The following is a 19,477-nucleotide window of genomic DNA, read 5'->3' on the forward strand; positions in this document are numbered from 1 at the left end:
TTACCAAACACCAAATATTTATGCACCATCTGTATCGTGTTCTTGTGTCTTCCCCATTATGTGTTGCATAGCCCCTACCCAGCACCATCCATGTTCTTATCCAACTTCACCCATTTTCCATCTCCATTCTTTGACCTATGGTTATTCCTACTTATTCTTTCATGTGTTTTGATATCAGAACCACTAATCTAATTGTTTTATTTCCCCTCAATACTAAAAGACAGAGAAGTCTCTCTAGCCAAAAGAATGATTGTTGATAGGAGACAGTCTGCAAACAAAAAAAAATAACAGGTTCCATCTCCCCATCATCACATTCGGGTGCCTTTTGTCAAGTTCCAGATTTTGCTACTCCAATCCTACCAAAATACTGTTTTGGCTATGTATCATTCTTGTGAAGGAATGTTGTGAACAAGAATTTTCATATTTCAGCATTTTGTTCAAAGTTTTTTTTCTTCATCAGACTTGACTACTCCATCCCCAACTTATTAATAATAATAATTATTATTATTATTTGGCAAAAATCATTGAAAATGTTAACAATTTAATTAATTTTCAATCTTGACTTCGATAATTTGATAAGCAAGGGTGGGAGGCTACCAAGGCTACCAGATCAGTCGTGAGCTTATTGAATAGTGAAGCAGGCTCAAAGGGCAGATCCTAATTATATTTGTATTTCTTAATCAATTGAAGAATTCTAGGGGAGAAATTTATCTTAGCCAGGTTGTGTTAAACTCAAGCAAGATTATCAACAACTGGTTCTACTTTGCACATCTGATTCTATTGGAATTGATGAAAGAGAATATATGGAGGTGAGTATAACTGGTGGTTGATAATCTTGTATGTCCTTAGGAGCCAAACACATGGGAATCACAAGGAATGTTAATGAAGCTGTTAATAATGATTAACAGAATTGCCTACCAAACACTGTACACACCAAAGGAAGATTCAAATTTGCTGTTGTGATGAGCATTCCAATGGCGTGTAAAGAACCAAGTTGCACGACTTTAAACTCATTTCTTCAATGCAGAGCCCTTTGGATGGGTTGAAAATGTGTCTTTTGGAATTTGTATGAAAATTTGTCCCAGTCACTTAGATTACAATTCCATTTGAATTCTTGCTTGATTTTGAAAATACTGCAGTAAAAATTCTTTGATTGCTTCACTTAATACAATTTTTTCCCATTTAAAATCCATTCAGAATTTTACAAGTTGTAATCTCTGGTCGCAACTTGTCCTATAATTTGATGGCCGCTGCCATCTGTGCTAATCTGTTTCATGAAGAATTGCCTTGATGCACATGTTTCTGGACAAGAAAAAGCAATGTTGTTAATTATTTCACTGTTGAATTATGCCTTCTCTTAGATCACAGAATTTCATCATCACTCAATGAGACACTCAACTGCCCCACTTTCCAAACTCGATCATAATTTGGTGGCAGGAGGTCCATAAAATGATACAAATAATAATACTTTGATTGTTCCCCTGAAGAAAGGTAATCACTCCTTAATATTTTAAGGAGGATCACTAGCTTGAGACTGAAAAAATAAATTTACAAGAAAAGGAACCAATTTGAATGTACTTCCTCATCCTAATTCTCATTGCAACTACTGCATCGTACTAATGAAAGTGAACTTCCAGGTTGTTTAAGAAATATATTTAATGAAAAATTTTATTTACATGTTTAAAAAAAAAACAGATCCAGTATCTGAAGATTTGTTTTTAATGCAAGTTAATGTAGTTCCATTGTTGCAAACTGATTCAAGATTTTTTTCCTCATTTTTGAGTGAAATTAACCGCCCTTTCTGATATATATTTGGAGATAGAAGAATTTCACAATTCATTTTTACTGGATTGGTCTAGGATTTTTTTTTAAAGAAGTATTTTGCCTCTTCCAAGTGATTTACTTCAAAGGCGGTGAATGGGGAGAGCCGGAGGTCACTTTGCCAATTGGGCAGACTCCATGGATCCAGCTGGACATTTTCTTGTTCCGATGTTTGCCGTCCTATCTTGAACTTCTCAAGTAGTAGGCTTCTTCATCATCTCAGGTTATGTGCGCGTAGATTAAGAATTGAGCATTTCCTTTCAGAATAGTTGCATTTATTCCAAATTTAATCTTAATCAGATTTTACATTTTAATACTGTAATTTTATTCAGGATTGGTAGTTCCCTCTTGTGGGACCTAAGAGAATTTTTCCAATGTCTTCCCTTCCGTACAGTTGCAATGCCTTGAAATTCCACTAGATAGCGGCAGTGTTCAATTCTAATGTCCCCTGGTTAATGTTTACTGGATTTGTGTAACCTGAAGCATTTCAAATTTGACGAGATTTTCTACTGCAGAGCCACATTTTGGGGCTTTGCATGTGGCAAACAGCTGGCAATATTTCAATTAACAAGCAAAACCTCAAATGAATCCCTTATTATGAAATGAAGTTCTTGACTAAGTAATGAGATATATTTCAAAATGTTATTCAGTAGGTGACCATATTTCACCTGAAGTGCTTAAATGGAAACTTATTTTCAAATACTAATTAGTTGAATTCTGTAGCAGGTGCTAGGGTTCTCTGTTTTAATTACGTACGAATCATTTGAATGTTATCTTTTATGTTGATGGGGAAATCAAAACCTATCTTTGTGATTTGTTATAATTCATTTTCTTTAAGCTTTCTTAAAAAAAAATTCAGACACAGTGGTTTCATTTGAATATTAAATTAAATACATGAAATATTACTGCTGTTGGTCTCAATAATGATCAATCCAGCTTGATTATTCTGGCAGTGACTACAGAAAAAGCTGATCCAGTCTTAACTAACATCTGGTGTGACAACATTCCTAAAAATAGGTTATCATTTTATTACACGTTAATGTTGCACTTTTTTTTTACAAACTTGTAGCTTATTGAAATCACTTCTTTTTAAAAAAAAATGAACTTAACCATCACTGAACATTCTGATTCTTTGACTTGTAAGTATTTGAATGGGCAGTTGTAGGATGATACCATTATTATAAAGTAATGGAAATGTGAAGAAAATTTCCAATTTCTCCTCAACATGTTATGGCTGCTACATGAAAATTGAGTTAGAATCGTAGGGCATTTTGTAAAATTTTTCTTCAAGCCCACTTTTATTTTCTTTTTAGTTTAGGATTTTTACATTTTTATGGAGAGCAAGTAAAGGATTTGCAATTTTTTCTGAATTTTGTTTGTTAGGTGTACTATGATAGGGTTTTACATAACCATGTACAGAGTGAATGAATTAATAAAAATTACTGAACTTTTTGTATTTTGAGCATGCAGTGAACATCTGGTAACAGTGTGCTTCAATGTGCCGATTGAGTGCAGTAAAATTTCCTCTTGCCTCTGTTGTTGCTTTGATGCAAAGTGATCAATGCAGCAAGTTCAAATTGTAGATGTCTTCATGTTAGTCAGAAAATGCAAACTCATAAATTATTGTCGTGCTTAAATAGGACAGTTAGTGGAAAAAATGTCAACTAGCTGGAAAGCCTAATTTACAGTAATGAAATATCCTTTGATCTGTTGACAAATGATTTAATCATAATATGCATTGAGGTAAAAAGGCTTTCAATAAGCAGCAATAAAGTGTTATGGAAAATTCTTTGCCTTTTTGTTCATATTTGTTCAGTTGTTGAGTAAATCAGAAACCTATTTGTAAAAAGATATCTATCTTTTTATCTCCTGGACATAATTGATTCAAAAAAAAGCATTTAGATGAAAGCATATTTTCTTTTATCAGATTCTGTTTGTTGCAAGAGGGACCTAGCTTTGGGGAACAAGTGGTTTATTGCCTAGTTTGTTTTCATTAAAGAGAGTAGTGGCATTGGGCTGAATTGTACAGAGGTGTGCTGGGATGCTGGAGATTTGCCTAAAAGCCTTTTGTGACACAAGAGGCCATTGTACCACTGTTTTTCCAGATATAATAGAAGAAAACACATGGAGATGCAATTCTACTAATGAAAGTACTGCATTAATTTTATTTTCTGGTGTGTTGTTGTCATTCACGAGACGTTTTTAATCTTCAGATTGTTTCAGCACAACAAGCCATTTAAATTGCATTTGGCAGGAAGCCCCTTACTTGGCATTCATTCCTTTTATTTAATACAGTTTGTCAAAATTGTGCATAAAAGGCTTTTAGCTGCTTCTATTAAAGCATCTTCCTTCAAATATTAATTCATGGGAATAATAATGAGCAGTCAGCTACTGCAAAGAGTACTTTATACTGCCAGATTTCGTATTGAATACTTCAGCATTTTCTTTAATGTTCATCTTTGCTCCTTTTTGTTTTAATAGAAGTTTTTTTGCTGACATACTTATACCAAATTATATACTGTGTGAAGTGTTGATCATTTAGCCACACCAGTCCATGCTCTACTCGACCCTCCTCCCATCCTTTTTTCTCTTCTAACTTTCTCAGTATAATCTTGATTCCTTTCTGATGTTTATGCAGTTTTCACTGAAATGCATCAATTACTGTTTCGACTCAATTCATGCAATTGCTGATGTTTGTGTAAAGAAATCCCCATGTTCTTTGATATTTTTCCACCTTTATTGTGGTGTGGTTGTGATGTTTTCAAGTACAATTAATACTGCAGGGATAACTTGTGCTGTGCAGATGGCCTGGATCAGCAAGCTACTTGAGGTTGTCAGTTGTTTGTCTCTGGACCTCGCGGTTTCCTCCAGCATGGTCCCAGGCATGGTGTTCCAATGGGAACCCAGCTCCTAGCCTGTTGGTGAAGTTCAAGACTGCTCCAAGCACAAGTGGTTGGCTACAATTTCAGAATGCTTTTGACAGCTGGTGAGGCTATGCCCCATGCTCACCGACTCTGAAAATTGTCATACATAACAAACAATGCTTTTGTTGCGGATCTCCTGGCTTTTCAGTGGTAAATCCACTCCATTTTTTTTTACCAGTAAGCCAAGACATTTACTGCTTTTTTAATTCACATTTCAGCACACTGCTTCAAAGATTTTTTTCCTGTGGTTTAAGTGAAATTAACATTTTTCTGTTTTTTTTCCATACTCATCTATCATTTCTTATAACATCTTGACATACAGTTAATTTCATTTCCAGGAAATATTGACAAGTTTTATTACTATTTCAAGCTTGAAATTTACTTGCCCCTTGGTGTGAGAAAATGGAGATTTTATAGCTTTAATCTTTGAAAGTAATAGAATGACCTACAGATGGGGCAGCACTTCTGGTGTAAGCAATTTCATTTCTTCTCATAATAAATTTGTCTTGTATATTAAGTAATTTGCAACTTGTTTACTTAAATAAATGTAATTTGTATTTCCTTTTTATTTGTCACCATCTATCATGGAAGAATTTAAAAGTTGTAAGATTTTCCACAAACTATAATTTCTCATGTACAGAAGCACAGCTCGTCACTTTGCCTGGATCTTGCTTTTGCAGTTCAACTGTATTGAGAGATTTATTTTGGGCCAAATGAGAATTTTAGCTGTTTCCTTTGTTTCATCAGCTTCTTACCCTGAAGAGACTGTCAATTCTTCTATATATTTTCTATGTAAATAATAGATGTGCAGTCAATTATGATCATGAGTGGCACTTTTACACTCTTTCAGAACTGATATAAATTGAATTTGACAATTAAAATAATGATTTAAATTCTTTCACATTTTCAAGGAAAGTGAATTTTCTTATTAATCATATCTTCTTTATTCTGCACATGCTTTAAAAATGTAACATAGTTTGACATTATTTAGAAATGTATGCAGTGATTCAAGGGTCTGCTCCCATTTTGTTTTTGCCCTGCTCGTTTCCCAAATTTGTGGCAAAGTATCCAGGTTTTCTGTAGAAGTAGTTGGTCAAACAAGTATGACCATCGTGTGCTTTTATGCTAAAAGCAAGTTCTCTTGTGGTGTGATAGCAGACTTAAATAAAATATTAGGTCATTGTCTATGACATCACAATACGGTAAATTTGGCCATGTGTGCTTGCTGATATGTGACCTGAAATATTTGTAACTTCAGCAATAATCCTTAATAGTATAGTTCTCCCACTGACCAACCAACTGGATCGATATCAAGCCTATCTTGTCTCCAGGTTCCTGATTAGATGCCTGCTACTATCTTGGTATGCATTGCAAACTAACTAGCTGAACTATCTGAAAGAAACAATGGCTGAGGTTTTACAGCACCTGTGCTTGCTGCCCACTGAATCCATCCCTTGCAAACACAGCCAAATCCAGAAAGCCCACATTACTTGTAAATAAGATTCCTCGAGTTGTGACGAAGTATACCATAGGACTCTGAACTGTTCCCAGGGACACATCCTAAGACAGATATCCACTGCTGCTCAAAGATCATCAGCTTGATGAAAGGCGCGTTTTGGTCTGCCCAAAACTTAATGAACTTCCAGTGCAGGAACTGTCCACAATCAAAATTTGCACAAACTGAAATGTAGCACTGCACTGAGGCTTAGTGCAGCCACTGCAAAAGCTCATAAATTTAAGGCCCACCACTGGACACTGAGGGATTAGGCTCTGTGTTTTAAAAACAACCCTCAAATTGATTGCTGATGGAATGTTTGAGGGGAAAACAAATTGTTACCATGTTCACAAAACATTTTAAACAGTGATCTTTTAGGTACAGGGAATGATGACAAATATCCTGTATTGTATATTGCAAAATTTATGAATAAAGTGCAATTTTGGAAAACAAATTGTCAAAAAGAAATCATAAAACCTTTAAAAATTCTGCCATATGCCTGTTGTTCCATGAGGAACAGCCAGCACTTAGGAGCAAAATCCAGACTAATTTTTTGTGAAGTGGCTTATGAAGGAACTTAGCTGAGCTAGAAGTAAATTGAAGAAACCAGTTCTGATGAAGGGTCTCTTTCTTTCAAATACAGTTCAACCCCTGTAGTTTTTATTAACTTTGTGAATCTTGAAATAGGTATTGTTAATTTTAAATGGAAACTTCATCTGATCATTTGACATTACTCTTTCTGCTATTTTGAAAGCGATTTGGTCTATGCAGAATTGTTTAGTGCACTCCATTAAAATAGACTCATTGAAATGCTATTAACATTTGTCATTCATTTTCCAAAGGAAAATGACATGGTTATTTTGACCCTTTCATGGATCTTTGGCATGTTCCACATGCTTTAAAGCAATGGCATACTTTTAAAATGTGATCATTGTTTCAATATGCACAGTAGACAATTATGCATAGCAAGCTCCCATTAGATGACAAGGTAATCTTTTTGGTTGCATTAATTGAGGGATATATATATTGACCAGGATATCGGTAACAACTTAAATGAAAGCAGAAGATGCTGGAATCGCTCAGCAGATCAGGCAGCAACTGTGGAAAGAAAAGCAGTTAACATTTCAGGCCTGCAACCCTTTGTCATTGAGTGTTTTCAGTATCTGCAGTTTTTTTTATATTTGTTTTGGGGACAATTTCTTTGCTATTCTAAAAAGTGTTATTTTTTTCACCCCCTTTAAAGACCAGACTGGCCCAAGGTCTTTCATCTGAAAGACGTTTTTGACAGTGCTACAAGTACCAGCCTAACTTGTTTATACTCCATTCTCTGGAGTGAGACTTGAATTCTCAATAATCTCACTTGAGCAAGGGTGCTACAAGTTACAGCTGACATCAACAGTGGTGTCAGACATTTTCTTTTTTGATTGTGGAAATGGCATTTTTCTATGCAGCAGGAATGTTTAAAAGAAAATGCACACAATTATTTAAAAAAAATAAAATGCACGAAACCTGAGTTTGTGCAACTGAGGACTTGGTTTGTGCCTTTGTGAACTCAAAGCTTGCAATCGGGAATATTGCAATCAATTATATTTGCTATTAATGATTCTTTACATTTTTTTGACTGTTGATGGTGTGAAGACTTCCATGTACAAAGATTGCAAACTTTTTATAAAGTTGTAAAGCATATCAATTCAATGCACTGTCTATCGTCAATCAGACTAAATATACTGATATTTGTTTGACTCCAAGTATTTAGAACAATTCCAATCTTTTTAAATTTATTTTTAAATATTGGGCATTCTGCAACAAAATTGAGAACTTTCCCATAATGCAACTTAATGTATTTGCATCAGGTTCTAACTTTTTATTTCCAAAAGCTTTTGCAACTGATTTTGAAAAAATATAACATTCTCAGTAGGTATTAGTCATATTCCAGAAAGTGCATTTTGAAGATTTTTTTTAAGGCTGCCTTTCTTGTGTGCTTGTTTCTTTTTAACTTATTTATTCAGTTGTGGCTTGTGGACGGCACTTGTTGTCCATCTCTAATTGCCCTGAACTGACGAGATAGTTAAGAGTCAACTATATTGGTGAAACTGGAGTCAAAAGACCTGATGGGTAAGGATTTTAGATTTCTATCCCTGGAGGATATGAGTGGACAACATGGGGTTTTATGACAATTGAGTAGGTTTGCACTTGTATTTTTAATTCCATGTTTGTTTATTTAAGTTTAAATTCCCCAGCTCCTTGATAAAGTTCAAACCCGAGTCACCCGATTAATGGTCCAGAAGTCTCTCTGTCTATCTTGGCTCCCCCACTCCACTTCCAGTATGTGCCTCCTGACCCCAACCTCTTTTCCTCTCCTCTGCCTCCTGGCCCTGCCTCCCTCTACCTCTGCCCATTGACTCCACCATCTCTCTTTGCTCTCTCTGCTTACTCACCCTTTTTCTCACTTGCCCCATCTAGTATCAAAAAAAGATCATATTTGTGTTCATCCAAATGATCACTTGTTTCTCATAGTCTTCAGTTCACATCTGCCATGTTTGATTATTGCTGATAATTTCTGATTCTGCTAAAGAAATAGAATCATTTTCCTTGGTGCTTTTATCTAGTTAAAACACTGGTTTAGCATAGAGGAATACTTCCAGACTGCATATATGGCAAACTGATATGTATGTCAATAGCTTTTATTACTATTGCCTGCCACCTCAACATTTGGCAAATACATTACTGCCTGGAAAGGTGAAATCGTTTTTGCCCTGTTGATGTCTTAGGGAAAATATGATTGTAAATTGATTTTCTCATTGTATTTTTGGAATGCTAAAATGTGTTTTTCTTTTCTCTGGGATTAAACAATGTGCAGATATAAAACTGAGGTTGGTAATCAAGACACCTTCCAGAACATAGTCTTTTTGTGCTATATTTATGTTCATTCAATCTAGGTTGATGCAGAATGTTTCTACATTGTGCCTGTTGACTTTTCTTGATTTCATTTCTATGCCTAATCAACAGCATATACATAGGGTCCTGATGCAGGGTCTCGACCCAAAATGTCGATCATCCCTCTGCCTCCACAGATGCTGCCTAACCCACTGAGTTCCTCAGCAGTTTGTTTCTTTTTTTTTGCAGCATTGATATCTTTATTGCTCAGAAATAATTGCATGTATAATGGATAATAACTTTTGCAGAACTTGCCAAAAGCCATTCTCAATTTAATTGTAATTTATGGCAAGAACCTCAATTTGGCTAAAATGCTGTAAACTTTGAGGACTGAAATTGGATGTGGTGCGAGAGCCGAACAATCCTGATTGGATGAAATCCACCATTGATTCCATTAGTATCTTGGAGATGGCTGATTATCAACAGTTTAAACTGGGGAAGAATAATTGTGAAACTATTTCCATCTGTTATTTTTCTCTGGAGTCAGTTAAGGTCACATTGTTCCTTTTTAATGTAGTAAATTTTCCTTTGAGCCTCATGTAGAGAAAGATTAAAATTGGGCTTCAGTCAGAGAGTTGACAAGTGGGAGAAAAAAATTGCTGGTGCAAATGCTGAAAATGATTGTGAAAGGTGGACACACTTGCTCATATTTTGTTGTGATTTCCTCCCCCATGACACTGGTGCACTGGCTTGGTTAGGGATGGGTGGGGTTAGTGGGTTGGAGTTGGTAATGATGGTGGTAATGTTAAATCATTCCTCTTACCGTATCAATGAGATCCTTGCCAAATGTACAGTTTTAATTGATGCAGAATTGCAAAATTTGTTAATTTTTCAAGTGATCATAAAATGTATGAGTGGAGCATGCAGTTAAAGATTACCATACAAATTTGTGATGTTCATATATAGGTAGTCAAAATGAAATTTACTCAAGCAAACCAAATTATGCACTATTGCAAGAAAGTGAAAAGAGAATTGGTATGCAATGCAGGAAATATAAGTAAAAGAGACTTTGGAAACAAAAGGCAAGTTGTTTAATTTCAGTGTTAAGATAATGTGGAAACAAAATGGAATATTTTATATGTAATACATTAATCACAACTCACATAATGCTGGTTGTTCCACTGGAGAAAAGATGGACCCAGCATTGGGTAGATTAGAGATAACAGCAACAAGAATGACCCCTAGCATAAAGTCAATAGTCATAACTAAAGATCAGAGAAACTTCAACTTATTTTTAATTTTTAAAAAAAAGCTAAGGCAGCATTTTACACCAAATATTGTTTAAAAGATCTGCAGGCAAGCTGCATTAAGGAACTTCCTATTTGATTTAATGCTAGTGGACTTAACACATCTGTAAGATACCTTGGGTGATAAACTGTTAGAAATGATTTGCAGGTGAACAGTGAGATATTACAAGAGTTCAAAATGCAATTAAATCTGAATTACTAAATTGAAATACTAAAGGGAAAAGTCAAGGGACTGAGTGGTTCTTTTCTCTTTTTGTTTTCTATCTTTTTCTAATTTTCACAAGTATTTTGTTTACTTTTAATCACCTGGTTAGTGTTGATCATTTTGTATGTTTTGGTGTCTATATGAGAGTTTTGCAGTTCCTCAAGATCAGTTGTGTCCATTGGCCAATAGCCAGCTTCCCATTTCCCTTCCTTCCCCAGAAACGTTTTGGTTTCTATTTTTTTTATTCCGTATGGGTTTGATATGATAAGATTTGAGGAAGGAAACCTTCAAGTTGCATCTGTAAAAGTTTATGCCATTGATTTTGTATTTACTTGTTCAAGAGAAGTGAATGTTTCTAGCAAGTCCTGCATTTATTGTCCATCACTAATTGTCTCCTGAACTGGGTGCTAGTAATTGTTTGCCCAACTACTTTGGAGGATAGTTGAGAGGCAACCACAGCAGTAGGCCTGGTGTCAAATAGAAAAGAGTAGAAGTCTTCCTGAAATACACTAATGAAGTAGATGAATTTTTCAAATGATATCCAGGTAGTTTCATCATCACTATTAATAATGCTAGCATTTTAATCTCTGAATAATTACTTGAGCTACCATGCTGCAAATGGAACTTGTATCTTCAGAGCAATAGTCCGGGCATCTGGATGTACTCTAGTTAGTAACTTGTCTACTATGTTACAATATCCCACGTTAAATAGACATATGTTTTCGGATAATTTCAAGAATGGACATTAAGAAAATTGCTACTATTCAAGACACTGTGGATCATTAAAATAGTTGTTCTTTTGGTTTACTTGAAGTGAGACCAGGGAAGTTTTCCGTGTAGCCATTATGTATATCATAAAACCTGTACTAGTTTTAACTGAATTAAGTTGGCCTTAATATTTTGGCCTGTATTTGCACCAAGAATAACAACGAGGCTTCCAACAGTCGTGATTGTAATCAGGAAATACGACAGCTGGAGTGCGCATGTGTTCATTTAAACTCCAGTCAGTGATTTCCTGCGCCTCCACAGGGTGTACTGTTATAGCTTTCCCCAACATAATCTTCAAATTTCAGTGAGCCTGCAACAACTTAGTGTTAGTAAACTCATTTTGCTGCTTTTTGTTTGAAAATCTGAAAATGTTTTGCTTTGGTTACATGAGAATAACAGAGTTTTAATGGCTTACTGAGACATAATTACTGCTTGACAACCTCTCTGGCCCTAAAATACTCATTTTAAATGTGTGCTCATTATTCATCCAGATAAGTAATTCAAAATTCATGCCATTTTTAAAATTCATATTTAAATTACCCATATTTTAGTTTCTAATTTAATCTTGCGTAAAAAAAAAATAAAATTTTCACATGCACTTTCCAACTATTTTTCCTGCTATATGAAATGTTTAAAAAATTGGTGGCAATTTTTTTTTAACTTCTTGCTTCTGAAGTCTTGATGAACTCAATAATGTGTTTGCACGCTGCTTAGATGCCAGAAGTCCTCTAGATCTGATACCTGACGGCAACTAAGGTTGGGAGGAAACCTTGAAATCCATACCAAAGATTCAGATTTGTTGTGGACAGCTTTCTTCACCACCAACAACTGTTATGCCATTGGTGATCACAAATCAAGGCTAACGTTTGAAGTACACAGGTGATGCTGGACGTAGGTTAACACCTGTCAAAGTCTATCAGGATTTTATTTTGCTGTTAAATCTAAGCAGTGTTGGAAATAACCTGCATCTCTAGCAGGTTAATCTTATAATTATACTTTATAATTAATTTTTTTTCCATCTAACACCATTTAGGAATAAGAACAAAATGAATTCATCACATTCGTTAAGATAGCTACATGCAAACCACAATGTGCCAATTAAGCAGGGAATACAATTAAGACACAAGTTCAAAGCGTACCGTTGTTGCACATTTTAAAGCCAGTATAATTTTCAGCTGAATAGGCATCCCCTGCTTTATAGCTTTGAATTGGTTATTTCCTTGTTAGGAAAAACACCAATATTTGACTTTGAGCCCTTATAAGGATTATGTTAACGTGTACTGTTTGGCGTGACTGCACAAATGCTTTTTTGGCAACATATTCTTTAAATTTCAAAATTCAAATTAACTAACCATTGAACTTTGTTTTGGTTTCCCAGCTAAAGCTTAACTTATAGCAGGAGAGAGAGAGAGAGACAGCATATTTGTCATTGCAGTAAAAATAAACTAATTGTGAAGGATCAAAAAAAAGTTTTTAAGCAGGGCGGCATATTCCAATTAAAACATGGACTGATGAGGTTCTAGAAATACAAGGTTTCTAACTTTAGTGCAACAAATGAAACACTTGCATAATTGGTTAGAAAACTCCCGAGTAAGTGGTGAAGCTTTTTTGTGTTTTTTTTAAATCATTAAATAATGTGACTGTTGTTCCCTGATAAAGTCATTCTCCCCATCCGTTTATATGTATGATTAAGCTTATATAAAAACATTAAAATTAACACTATTTATAGAAAGGAAAAAATGGTCAATATGTTTTGGTTTGATAGTGTACTTCAGAGGTTTCGAAGAGTACGTCTATAACAACAATGTTTTAAGACATCAGAGGGGTTTACATAATTTCTAATTTGAAGTATATTACCTTGCAACGTATGGAAGACACATTGTAATTTTGTACATGTCTCTAAAGTGCACTCAAGTATGATATTACTGTTAAGTAGTTTGATTTTTATGGATGATAATTAAGCCAACAGTCAGTCAGTAAATTTAGTAATTTTCCTTGTTTCTTTTCTTGTAGATTATTGGCCCTAATTCCATACCATGGATGCGATCCTTCTTAGACAAAATGACAATGCACCAGCAGATCCTGTTCAAGTTCATAGCATGCAATGAGATTCTCTTGATGCCTGCAGGTGTCTTTATGTTGCTCGGGTAAATATTAAACAAAGTTAATGATATTGTACCAATCTGTTTAATCTTGAAAGCACTAATCAGAATTTTTAACTACACTGCCTGCTTTGAATTATGTACAGTGTTATGTGTAAGAGCTCATATTGGGTATTACACAACTTGTACAGAATGTAATGCAGGAAGTTGTTCAGCATTTTCATGGTTCTTGTCTCTCAAATACTGGCATTAATATGATGGTCTGTATAAAAGTTAGCTTTGGCAAAATTGAACAGTTTTAACGGTGTAGTAGTCCAATACACTCCAAATTTAAAATTAGTCTGTTGAAAAACAACATCTGTTTGTATGCCTGAATTTTAATTGTCCAGTGCACGTGAAGGGTCTTGACCCAAAAGATTGACTGTCCATTTCCCTCTACAATGCTGCCTGACCTGTTAAGTTCCTCCAACAGTTTGTTTTTCACTCCAGATTCCAGTATCTACAGTCTCTTGTGTCTCTCTGAATTTTAATTGTATCTGGATTGGAAAAATTACTCAAAAATTACCTTTCTCTCCATCTTTACAAGAAGAATTGAAGATCATTCTAAAAAAAAAAATTGCATTTAGTATCTATCAAATAACACATTACATTTTATGATCAGTGATGACTACAGCTTGTTTTAGTAATTGACTAACAGCTTGTATTCTCTAAAATCAGAAAAGAATCTCTTTGATATCTGTTTACTGGTATTTGATTTAATACTTTCTGAGCATTAAAGCTGTCCCTCCAGGATTTGTTAAGTCTACATATAGTAGTGTTATTTGAATAAAATTCATGTACTTTACATTTGACAGTAATAGGTTATCATATTGAAGAACTAGTGTTCTTAAAATTTTGGTTTTGTTTTGCATCGGAAACCTGCACAGTCAACTGTTTATTGAAAAACATTTTAATAGCAAAAGTACGAGTGAGATTAAAAATTGAAAAATTAGGCTCATTGCGCACTTGGCCTGATGTTCATGAATATTACTGAAATCATTTGGTACTTGTAATTTTAAAATTCCAAGAATTTCAGTACCTTGGACTTTTGTACTCTTACTTACATCCATATGAAGTTTGGGTGTATTCCTAAATAATTTTGTGGATTTTGGGCTAACTTGACTTAATGACAGCAGCTTAGTTGAAACGTACAAGATATACCAGGCCACAAACTCTTCACTCTGTTTAATTTCTGTCTGTGCTCATTTTGCTCCTCCACTTGCCAAGCCACTTTGTTCACTCAGTTCAACAGAACAGTTAAATACTGTACTGTAACCTATTGAGGATTATTGGTAGGTGTGAACTTGATTTTAATGGTCTCATTTGCCCTATCATTCGCTCGCTTCAAATGTGAACTTGTCATTCAGGGACTCGTAATTTGCAAAGCAATTGTGCTCACTATTCAACAATTTATTCATAATATTTCCAAGAAAAATCTGTTCTGTTAATGTGGTTCACTCAAGTATACAGTAGCTCGACCCGAAGAATAAAACATAATTAATCATAGGAGCTAAATGGGGATAAAAAGGGGTCACAGTGACACTGCAGGTACTGTAGCTACTTGCAGCTCCAGTGACCTGAGTTTGGTCCTGGCCTCCGGTGTTGTCTGTGAAAAGTTTGCACGTTCTCTTTGCAATGAGCTGGGTTTTCCTCCCGGGTGCTTTGGTTCCCTCGCATATCCTACATCCCAAAAATGTGCTGGTTGTGAGGGTAATTGGCTGCTGTAAATTGCCTGCAGTGTAGATGGGTGGCAGGAGAATCAGTGAGGTGTTAATGGGTATGTGAGAGAGAGTAGGTTTTAAAGAAATAAGTAGGGAATAGGCTGGATAGAATTGCTTCAAGAGCCAGCATAGACTCAGTAGACTGAATGGCCTCCTTTAGTGTTATAAAGAAATATTTAATATGAAGTATCTAAATTTACCTGTGTATATATAAATAGAAATGCTCTGACGGGCAGAGTTTACTTTTCCTTCAGGACTGGTAATGCTGATACTTCAAATAATTCTAAGTGTGTTTTGATTATGACCAGTTATAACATCAGAACTGAATTTCATTAGCTATTGTAATCTTGAAGAGGCTGATTATGACCTGAAATCTGTCATCAAATGGCATTAAAACCTAGCAGTGTTGGGCATTTTTTGGGATTGAGCTGTGAAACCTGCAGATGCTAGAAATCTTGGAAGATGACCACCAATGCATCTGTTGTTTCCAAGGGTGCTTCCTTTAGTGCTGTGGGATGTAGATTATCAAACCCAGTAAATATGTCAGCCATTAATTCCATTAATTTCCATAGCACTATTTCTTTACTAACACTGATCTCCTTTGAATCCTTCCTCTCTCTAGACTCTTAATTCCCAAACATATTTGACTGTAGGTACCTATGTTTGTTTTCATTAATCTTTTTCTCCTTGCATGTTTTTAGTCAGTTTTTAATGTACACTACAGCCTTACTCCCATACTCCATCTTCCCTCTTAATCTTTTAGTCATCTACTGAATTACAAATTGCTGCCAATCTTTAGGGCTGCTGCTTTTCCAGAATTGTTTATGCCTTCTCTTTGAATCTATCCTTAATTTCCTTGTAAGCCATGGTGTAGCACTATTTGCTGCATATTATTGTGCTTAGCAGGAAAGAATAATTATTGTAATTCGTGTATACATTCTTTAAGTGTTATCCACTGTCAATACCGTTAACAAAGTTTCCCAATCTATCATAGTCAATTTGCACTTTATACCCTTGTAGTTTCAAAGTTTTGTATTCTGAATGTTTCTTCGCCCTTCAGAATAAACATTGGTAAAGTGAAGTTCAGTTAAGTGTGGAAGGCATCTTGGGAGTATCAAAGCAGAAAAATACAATTCTTAATGTCCCTTTTGAATATCTTGAAATTGTTTCCATAATAACCCAAGATTCCTACGCCATCAAAATCTGGAAACCAGATACTGCCTTTGCAGACTTCAGTAGCCAGATAGTTGGCAAATTCACTTAAGAACTTTGGGGTTGATAGTTGGTCATGTTTTATTTGCATTTTGAAAAGCCCAACTTTATGGCCATTGGAACTAAACCTCTTCTGTAACAGTTGTCCAACTTTGTCTTTAACTAGAAGGATATATTCATGATTATTGTCAGCAATCAACCACTTTTTTCTATGTGTAACACTGAATCCCTCACTAATCTACCAATATCTTCTTTGACTGAAGCCTGCCTCAGCAAGATTCAATGGTCCCCTTCGGTTTACTAATGTCTATTAATATCAGTCAGTACAGATAAATTGTAAATACAATTGGGCAAAACACAACTTGTGGAACACTGCACTCAGCATGTCCTCATTCTGAATAGCTCCTCAGACAATTAGTCACTGTTTCCTACCTCTTTTCTGCATTATTTTGTATCTCGTTTGTGTAATAGACCTTCTTTCTTACTTGAATGGCAAGCACAACATGTCATAGAATTTTTTGCATCCCATTCAGTCAATTTCTCTAAAATCAAAGCGCTTTTCTACCAGCATTATTGCATTCTGCATCCTCGTTTGCTAAAGTTTATTGGGCTGTGCTATGCAGGGAATTTTGATGTGTGCTTCTGATGGTAGGCTAGTGGCCTTGTTACATTAAAGTTTTCTCCCAGTGGTATATCAATTATCATAGATTCACAGATTGGGCAACATAGAAGCAGGTCCTTTGGCCCACCGTGTCTATGCTGACCATCGTGCCTATCTTATACTAATCCCACTTGCCCGCATTTATTTCATAGCCCTCTGTTCCCTGCTCATTCAAGTACCTGATGCCTTCAGATGCCTCTTAACTGTTGTTACTATTCCTGCCTGCATCACCACCAACAACTCATAACAAAAAAAACAATTACCCTTTGTGTGAAAAATCTACCCCTCAGATCCCCTTTAAACCTACGCCCTCTAGTTTTAGACACCCCTCCCATGGGAAACGCACTCTACCTATCTACCGGATCTATGCCCCTCATGATTTTTCTAAACTTCTATTGCATCACCCCTTGACCTCCTTCACTCCAGGGGAAAAAAGACCCAGCCATTCCAATCTCTCCTTATAAACTCAAGCTCTTCAATCCAGGCAACATCCTTGTAAATCTTTCCAGCACCGTCTCTAACTTAATCACATCTTTCCTGTACAGTGGTGACCAGAACTGCACACAGTACTCCCAAGTGCAGCCTCACAACTGCAACATGATGTCCCAACTCCTGCACTCGATGCCTTGGCCGACGAAGGCAAGCGCGCCATATGCCTTCTTCACCACCCTGTCTATCTGTGTTCCCACTATCAGGGAACTATGTACTTGTACCCCTAAGTCTCTCTGTTCAACAATACTCCCTGGGCCTTGCCATTAACTGTCTTGATTTGGTTTAACTTCCCAAAATGCAATCACTTCACATTTGTCCGAGTTAAGTTCCATCTGCCATTCTTTTGCCCATTTTCCCAGTTGATCAATGTCCTGTTGTAACCTTGGACAACCTTTTTCACTATCCACAATGCCACCAATTTTGGTGTTATTTGCAAACTTACTGATCATGCCACCTACATGTCCATCCAAATCGTTAATATGTCATATCCTTAAAAAATGCACCTGCTGAGTTCCTCCAGCACTTTTTGTGTGTGTGTTGCTCCAGGTTCCAGCATCTGTAGAATCTCTTGTGTCTCAGTTATGCACTATACTGTGAAGCCTCAGACAGCTCCAGCTTTGTTATGGTCATTTTGGTATTGGTGCTTCCTGGGTTCAGTGGCATGCATAGGCATTTAAATTTGTCCACTTTTGGCTGGGCTTTTCAGATGCATCGAACACACAGTTTTGTCTTCTTATTATGCTTAGTGATTATTGTGCCCCTATTGGCCCCTCCCCCTAACTGAGTTGCATATCAGAGTTTCGGTCTGGTGTGTTGAGGTTTAAGTCTAGGGAGCAAAGATAATGACCTGGATTTGGTCAGTAAGTGCTGGCATTTACCCATTTACTCAGTAGCAACTATGGGACTTCCACAAATGTGTCCTCAACCATGAAAATCCCAACTTTGCTGTTGGTGCTTTTTGTTTCAATGTGCTCTGCTGCTACAAACAATCTGGGGGAACTCAGTGGGTCAAGCAGCATCTATGGGAGGAAAGGAATTGTTGGCAGTTTGGATCGAAACCCTGCTGAGTTCCTCCAGAATGTTTGTTGCTTCAGATTCTAGTATCTGCAGTCTCTTGTTTCTCCCCTGCTCTGCTGCTATACTCAGTATGGAGTCCAGTGGCAAAGTTGGACCTCACTGATTTTACTTGGTATTTAATCTTGATGTTTGACTCTTGGATCTTGTGCTACTTTTTATTATTGTGGGGGTGGGAAGGGGGTGGGAAAGGGGTGGTGGGAAGTAACTTATAAATCTTTGTAACTTATTTCAATTTTGATAATTTCTGAACATTTATGAATGACTAACATGCAAAAGCTTCTAAAATTACCACCAGTTTTGATGGCAGGAAATTCTGGAGGGCTGAGCTTTGCTGCTGTTAAAGTTGCCCGGGGGGATTTTTTGGGACACAGCTCCTGTTGCTACTCTGGACCAGTTAAGACTTGATGGGGAGGTGGGGTGGTAACCATCTGCAACAGACCTGTGCCTGCAAAATCTAGGCCTGCTGAAATTTACTTGTACTTTTGATCTTCAGAGAGTATGCACAAATCATTGCAGTTCCCTGATGATCAATAACAACTCGTCACATATAGGCAGTATCATTGTAAAATGCAAGAGCTGCCAATGGACAAAATCTCAACACTCACTCAAAGCATCCATTCATAAGCTATATAAAACTATTCAACCTATTCAAGTAATTTATGTTTCATTTTTAGCACAATTTTTCATATTGGTCAATGTATTGAGAACATTTATAATAACAAGCAACAGAGAAAATAAAATACCTGCAATAAAAACTATCATACTTGCCTACATAG

General features: G+C 36.0%; 1 protein-coding gene across 1 annotated transcript in view; it reads left to right on the top strand.

Annotated features, from left to right (window-relative positions):
• The window catches only part of LOC127573393 (transmembrane protein 33-like), a 93,791-nt gene that overhangs the window by 24,403 nt on the left and 49,911 nt on the right, over window positions 1–19,477 (top strand). The window contains exon 6 of the mRNA XM_052021575.1: window positions 13,411–13,544. Within this exon, the coding sequence (XP_051877535.1) occupies window positions 13,411–13,544 (134 nt within the window). The remainder of the gene's footprint in view (window positions 1–13,410; window positions 13,545–19,477) is intronic.

Source organism: Pristis pectinata, chromosome 8 (genome assembly GCF_009764475.1).
Source record: "Pristis pectinata isolate sPriPec2 chromosome 8, sPriPec2.1.pri, whole genome shotgun sequence".
Classification (NCBI taxonomy): Eukaryota; Metazoa; Chordata; class Chondrichthyes; order Rhinopristiformes; family Pristidae; genus Pristis; species Pristis pectinata.